This window comes from Diospyros lotus, chromosome 8 (genome assembly GCF_014633365.1).
Source record: "Diospyros lotus cultivar Yz01 chromosome 8, ASM1463336v1, whole genome shotgun sequence".
NCBI lineage: Eukaryota > Viridiplantae > Streptophyta > Magnoliopsida > Ericales > Ebenaceae > Diospyros > Diospyros lotus.
The window spans coordinates 322,385-330,061 of NC_068345.1; the positions used below are offsets into that span (position 1 = coordinate 322,385).

At 33.6% G+C, this 7,677-nt stretch overlaps 1 protein-coding gene across 2 annotated transcripts; it reads right to left on the reverse strand.

Annotated features, from left to right (window-relative positions):
* Window positions 1–233: 233 nt before the first annotated feature.
* LOC127807304 (uncharacterized) lies at window positions 234–2,530 on the reverse strand. Of its 2 annotated transcripts, XM_052345021.1 has the most exons (5): window positions 1,894–2,527; window positions 1,701–1,778; window positions 1,449–1,548; window positions 1,039–1,172; window positions 234–823 (listed from the first exon to the last, which is right to left on the reverse strand). In XM_052345021.1, exons 1-5 carry the CDS (start codon window positions 2,278–2,280, stop codon window positions 599–601), a joined length of 924 nt encoding a protein of 307 aa, XP_052200981.1. In that variant the 5' UTR covers window positions 2,281–2,527; the 3' UTR covers window positions 234–598. The 2 variants fall into 2 exon arrangements, with proteins under 2 accessions (XP_052200981.1, XP_052200982.1); XM_052345022.1 differs by lacking the exon at window positions 1,701–1,778 and having other exon boundaries at window positions 1,894–2,530.
* Between the last annotated feature and the right edge of the window lie 5,147 nt (window positions 2,531–7,677).

Below are 7,677 nucleotides of genomic sequence, written 5' to 3' on the forward strand. Positions count from 1 at the left end.
GTTATATTATTTTTTTATTTTTATTTTTTGTAGTGAACCTTACCACAGGTATAAAAACAAATTCTTGAAGATCCTTGTAAATTAATTCAAAATTTTCTAATAGAAAAATGATGCAAAACGAACTGATTTCTCATAATTTGATTCCAAGCCTGATACAACTACTTATAATATTGGATGTAGAACAAAACTTGAAGAGGGAGCTGAAACAAGAAATTAAGTTATGAGTAAGCAAAAACAGAAAAATCAACTTGAAAGTTCGCCTGCACTCTTAATTTGGTGCGACGGACTTTTTCTATATATAGACAAAATAAAATAAGCTTTAAATCACTGAAACCCCATTCGACAACCTCAGAAAATATAACTCTTAATTTATTCTAAATTAATAAAACAATGGCAAAATACAAATTAAAGGAACTAATCGATTCATACACGAAAACCCCCGGGGGTGGGGACTGGTTGCTCTTGGCTGGCGTGCTTTGCTTTTCAGCATGTAATTAAATATCTCTCTGGCAAGAGCTTTTTGCTTTTATTAATTACTCTTCGAATGATCCCTTTTTGAAGAAGAAGTGGAAAAGATTGGTTTCCTTGCAGAGGCTAGCTACATATGTGATGCTGTGCCACCGAAAGATAGCCGTGAAAGTAGAAATATACAAGCTGAGGAAACCAAGAGAGCAGCAGCAAAGCAGGCAAGATCAAACCCAGTTACAAGTGGTATGGTCGTGAACTTCTCCAACACTCCCACTTGTAGTATCATAATCACCGCATGTCCCATTCTCGACTTTGCTTCCTTCACTGACTGCATGCAAACCCACCTTGGAAGTGCCTGCAAATTAATTAAATGCTCATCAGTTTTCTTTTTGATGAATTAATTAATTAAACTTTAGTTGGTAAGTTTAAATTTGGCCAACGTCGAGAATATATATATATATATATATAGATCCCGTACGTCCCAGTGTGTGTACGTACGTTTAAAATCACTGGAACCGGTGCTTCATTAGTTTACAATTTCTATTGCATGCACTCGCGCGAATATCTCACCTTGAGAGGGAAAAGTCCAAACAAGTTTGACGCTGGTAATTTTGATCTCGTCCCATGCAGATTTTTAGATCCCACAAACATCACATGGACTCCCATCCCAAATGTAAGCATTGCAGCAGCTACAAGGAACATATCTGCATCATCAAACGCTAGACGCGGTTTATTTATACTCAAAGCAAATGAAATGATATAATATATATATTTAGGATGCATGATATAGCTACAATATTATTAATTTATAGTTATGAGAGATATTTGGTAGTGGTTTTTTTTTATATTTCTCAATAGATACATATATGTATGTAACAATTAGTACCAAACAAAACAAATATACGTTACGATTTAATATATGAAAACTTCTTTAAGCAAAAGAAAAATGAAGAGAGAGAGAGAGAGAGAGACAGAGAGACCTATTGCTCCAATTAGTTGGTGCACTACGGATCCTGGATCTGATCTCTGGGACAATACAAGAAAATACTGAAAATATGATTCTGCGACGATGAAACAACCCTGCAAATATATAATTTGAATTTAATTAATTGAGTGTGCATGGTTGCAAAAATAATCAAAAGGAAGAAAGAGAGAGGATTAATTAGTTAGGGCAAGGGTTTAACCCTTCGTATAATCAGATCTCAAGTACAATAACCATCATATATATGTACCTCCACGAAACACAATACCGAGCCAAGACAAGACCCCACGACAGCGAACAATGTAAAGAACCGACAATCAAGTATGGCCTGCCGAAATTGAAAAGTCATCGGATGGCCAACTTAAGAAAATCAATAATATATATTCTTATAAAAATAAATATATATATATATATGCAATGAAAATAAAATTGAACGTACGTACTCTTTCAATGAACATCTGTGCGTATAACTTGTTCCATGGCTGTCGTTTGATGGCCAACTTTAAGATCACAAGGGCCGGATCAGCAACCTTTGCCAGCAGAGAAGCCAAATGATCATCCAGTGCTACGACTCCTCCATTAATATTCGTCTGACGCTCTGAAGTAACCACTTCCTCTGAAGTGGTCGCAGCCAGCCGTTGTTTCTTACCAACATCACCGCCGGCAATACTTCTTACAAGCCCGATCTTCTTTTCTCTGCCATCCTGAAATCCTCTGGTTAGCTGCGTAATCGCCACACCTATCGAATTGTTGGAACAGCGGCATGAAGCAGCAGCAGGAAGACGAAGAGCCAAAGGCTCAGAAGTAGGGACCGATCTGGCGGCTGCCATATCTATATATTGTTGCAGCTCTTTGGCTGATCACAACAACAAAATAGATTTTTAGCCACGAAACTTGGAGGTCTCTTGAGGTAATGACCTTTTGAATTTACTTGGTGGGTAGGTGTTTGTTTATATATATGTGATAGGTGATAGTTAGTTTGTGGGACTTTTATGGTCATGGAATGGAACGGACGGAGAAGAGCAAGACAAGAGGGAAGATTCGAGGCATCTTAATTAGCGGAGCGGAGGCTGCTCTTTTCACGCTTTTCTTGGGGAGGTGGGTTTTGAGTTAAAAAGATTGTGCGGGAATATTTATGTTTCCTTGAAATATGATTAGAAATTTCCAATTAACGTTGGACGAAGTTGTCACGTGTTGCAACTGGGGAGCGTGTGGGTCCGAAAGAGTTGTAAGCCGAACGCGTACGAGAGTCCGTATCTCTCCACCGACTTTAATTGGTGACCTAGTTTGACCCGTGCACTTTTAATTGGTTGGGCAGCTAAGAACGGTCTCCAGTACCTTCATCGTTGAACGGACGATCATCTAGATTTCACAAAAACGGAAACGGGGACGTTTTCGATAGAAAATAAAAACGTGAAAATGATATTTTTTAAAAAAAATAAAAAATAAAAATACAGAATAAATTATAAATTTTAAAAATATAAGAGTTTTTTATAAATATAATTTTAATATAGAAAAAATAAAAAAATATTCAAATATAAACAATAAACAAAGCTTACATAATGTATTCAAACTATCAATGTTTTTAATTAATAAATGATCAAATATAGGGTTGATAATATAAGACTAAATTTCATCAAATTTATAATTCATGTAATAAGCAAACTTTGATATAATAAATCATATTATACATGAAAAACTATCAATATTTTTAATTATATCAACAAATCATCTAATGAACTATCAATTATAACCGCCACAATTATAATGTAATTATAACAATCACAATTAATTTAATTATAACAGCCAATAGTATTATGTAACTAACAATTATAATAGCCACAATAATTAAAACCACAGTAAGTAAATTTTAATTAAATCATAATTAAGTTAAGACTAACCAAAATAAAAACAATTATCTATCACCCCCAAAAAAAAAAATAACTCAAAACATTCAACTCTTACTGTCCACCCCTCAGCCCATTTAAAAGCATCCACTAAAATATTAGCACAAATTGAGAAATGCTCCAAATATTGTCTACCCATCGGGAAAAATTCCCAATACAACAGCAGGCCGCCAAAAGGGCTTAAATATTACCATTCTAACCTGAACAGGAGTTGGCGACTTACTTAATAGTGTTACAAAAAGGAATGAAGGCATGGGCGATCATCGACTGAAACCGAGGGAAGAAAGTAGAAGGCATGGGTGACCGTAACGACGTGGGCGACCGAAAGCAGATGGCAATCGCTCTGGAAGCAGACAACAACGAAGCAGACGGCGAGGCACTTTGGAAGTAGACGACGAGGCACTTTGGAAACAGATGGCGACGACGAAGCAGATAGCGACGGCGACGACGAAGCAAATGGCTGCTACGGAAGAGAGTGAAGGAGAAAAAAAAGAAGAAAAAGAAAAGAGGAAGGAGACAGTCAAAAGTTTTTAGGACAAGCATATGCCAAATGGCATGTGCTGGAAACGCATTTCCAGCCAAGTTTTGAAAATTATGAAACGGTCCCAATGTTTTTAAAAATTACACAAATGGCCTAAAAAACGTTTTGAGCCTTTTTTAACGTTTTCGAAATGGAAAACGGTTTGGAAACGTCGAAACGGCGCCTCCGAGCCGTTTCTGTGCTTCACATGCGATAATTTTTTCTATAAATTTAGTTTATTTATGTAAGGTAAGATAACTTTAAAATTTTGAATTATGAAATCTCTTTATTTAAGTAGTTATTAAGTTAAAATTTTAAAATTTAAATTTATTTTAGCTATCATCCATTTAATTTACCTTGCATTAGAATATGTTTGATTGGAATTATTTTTCATAAAAAAATGTCACATCAAAAAAAAATCATACTTGTATGTTTGATTCCTTAACATTTTTCATGAAAAAATTTTATGATACAACTCATTGAAGCATGTTTTGCCCTATTTTTCATAAAAAAATTACAACTTAAGAGAGAGGTGGGAATTGTTCTCCATGGAATTGAAAAATAATTTCTCTTTCCATCTTTTTCTAATCAAACATTATTTGATTGGAATTGTTTTCCATGAAAAATGTCACATCAATGAAAAATTTTCCATGCTTGTATGTTTGATTGCTTAACATTTTTCGTGGAAAATTTTCATGGTACAACACATTGAAGTATATTTTGATTCATTTTCCATAAAAAATTGCAACTAGGGGAAGGTGGAAATTGTTTTCTATGAAATTCGAAAATATTTTCCTCTTTCATCTTTTTTCAATGTTTAATAGCATTTAGTTGAAAAATAAAACATTTTTTCAACTTGCATGGAAAACAAAAACTACCCTTCAGAAATGGAATTTTTAATGAAAAATAGGTCAAAATATGCTTTAATGGTTGTACCATGGAGTTTAATTCCATACAAAATGCAATGTGTCAAACAACAAAGATAGAATTCAATTTCTCGAATGTGACATTTTCTATAGAATTTTTATGCTATCAAATACACCCTAAGTTTGTGCAATAATTCTTCTTGAAGTCGCTAAATGACAAATTCAGTTAAATGACAATCACATGTTATCTTTTAATTAATTTAATAAATATTACATATTAAAATTTATGAAATACTAACAGACTTCAAAAAACCCACTGAGTTCCAAAACCTTTTCCCTTCAACAAGTGGGCAACTTCACCTTAGAAGGTTTGGTGTAAAAATCTGTCCACCAGAATACCCAATGGATGCCATTACTCATGGCATAGGAAAACCCTCTGCTCGTTGCCAAATTTTTATTTGAGATGTCTTTGCTCCACACTGCACAACGAAATGAGCTTTCTCTAATAAACTTGATCAACACCTAAAATTTTTAGCGGCCGCCACCTGTGGCCGTTACTAATAATGTACTTTTGGTGGCTGCCCATATCGACCCTCACAAATAGGCTTGCTTATTTTTGTGACCGCCATGTTTGGTCGTCACAAATAATCCACTTTTAGTGGCCGCTGCCCATAGCCTTCACAAATAATTCACTTTTAGTGGTCGTAACACATGGTCGCCACAAATAATTTACTTTTAGTGACCGTTAATGTCATCCCTCATAAGATAAACATGATCAACACCCAAAACTTTTAGTGGCCGCCACGATCGGCTGTCACAATAGTGCACCTTTAGTGGCCACAAATCGTGGCCGTCGCCACGATCAGCTGTCACAATAATGCACCTTTAGTGGCCAACAATTGCGGCCATCACAAACAATGAGCTTTTTAGTGGCCAATTTTTTCGACCGCCACTAAACATACCTTTTTAGTGACAAATAATTTATGACTGCCACTAAACATGCCTTTTTAGTGACAAACAATTTATGACCGCCACTAATAGTTGTATTTGTGACAAATATCTTTTGGCCGCCACTAAAAACTACTTTTCTTGTACTGCCTAGAGCTTGAGATAGGTGCCGTGGACGAACTTGCATACACGTTGCACTTCATTTTTATCTATGAGATCATGCTCATTAATTTATTGCATTGCATATTGCCTTTATTGAGCCCCAGAACTCACCCCTTTACCCCCATTAACTGAATGAATGGCTCGGGGTCTAAGAAATAAAAAGCGATGTTGGTGGAAGAGTCGTCGATTAACAGTGATTACGGACAGTGAGAATGTAGGTCGTGTTTCTGTGTTGTTTATGTAATATATATATATATATGCTCTGTATTTGACTATAGGAGACGGCTACTGTTTAAATAAAATTTGATAAATATCAAGTTAAGGTTCCCGCTATGAGTAACTTAGTGTGTGTGCTTGAACCAGTCGGTTGTGGTCGGGATGTAAAACTTGTTTAATTATGCTTGATGGTTGAAGTATTTTATTAAGCATGTTGGAACTTATTTTGATTTGTTTACAGAAATTGGATTTATATTTTAAAGGCCTAATCAAGCACGAGAATCGGGTAAATTTTCATTGCCTACGTATTTTAAACCCGAGTTCTCAACAGTCGAAGGCGGCAAACCCTGGACCCTACCCAGGGTACCCATATTATTTTAATACTTTATGATGGCTGATTAGTGGTTAATTTTGTAAAATTTTGTTATAATTATAATCTTCGTTTTAATTTTAAATTATTTAATTGAATAGTTATGTGTAATATATATATATATAATATAATATATTATAATAAACATGTAAATATAATATATATATTATAACATAATACATATATTCAATGGAGTCATGCATGGAGCATCTATATAATGTATAAGTATATAATATACTATATAATATATCATATAAATATATACATGATATATAATTTAATAACACTCAATTGCTTGTTTGTAGGCATGAAGAATGTGAGTTTGGAGACTCAAATTGGATTGAAGAATGAAGAATTAAAACTCATCAAAAATTAAAGCCCATACAGAATTAAACCTTATGGAGAATTAAAGCCCATGAAGAATTAAGGCCCAACTTGAGCAACCCATGGAAAATATCATTTGGAGAAGGCCCAAACATTATTTTTAATTCTAATGAAGATAAAAACTCAATTGTAGAAATTTATTTTTAAATATTTGTTTTGTGAGTGCTTTATTAGGTGTGTTTTTTAGCTAAAATCCATTTAACTATTAGATGTGTATTATAGCTAAAATCTATTTAACTTTATGAGTGCTTTATTAGGTGTGTATTTTAGCTAAAATTCATTTAATATTAGGTGTGTATTATAGCTAAAATCTATTTAATTTTAAGTGTGTGAGTGCCCATTAGATATAATTATTTCTAGTTGAATAATTGAAATTGTGTGATTTGTATTGCATCTTGTAAGCTATAAATAGCTCACTTGATTGCATTTATAAGGGTGATTATTATTCTTGAATCAAATCTTAGTTATTTTTTTAGAATTCTCTATTTGAGAATTGTTTTTGTTCTTTCTTATTTTCTCTATTATTTTATCTTGTGATCTTACTTACTTACTTTCTTTCCTTTTTTAAATTCTTATGTTATTTATTGTTACTTTATTATCTACCTCCTAAATGGTCGGTTAATTTCTGCCTTTAAATTTCTACAATTTTAATTCTTGTCTTTTAATTATCCACCGCCTAAATGGCCGATTAGTTTCTATTATTTTAATTCATGTCATTTAAATTCTGTTATTTAAATTACGTCATTTAAATTCCTGTCAATTAACTTTCAAATGGAGATGAATAGCTAAATCTAATCTTTGGTTAAGACAAGGACAGTGTCTAACGCCAATGATTCCTAAAGAAAGCTGCGCTT

What these genes read in the sequence shown, in the direction of transcription:
- LOC127807304 (XM_052345021.1), bottom strand. Translation starts at nt 2,280, where the DNA reads ATGGCAGCCGCCAGATCGGTCCCTACTTCTGAGCCTTTGGCTCTTCGT. An exon ending in CGGTATTGTGTTTCGTGGAG is followed by an intron (nt 1,549 to 1,700) that starts GTACATATATAT and finishes ATATATTTGCAG; the next exon opens with GGTTGTTTCATCGTCGCAGA. An exon ending in TTGGACTTTTCCCTCTCAAG is followed by an intron (nt 824 to 1,038) that starts GTGAGATATTCG and finishes ATTAATTTGCAG; the next exon opens with GCACTTCCAAGGTGGGTTTG.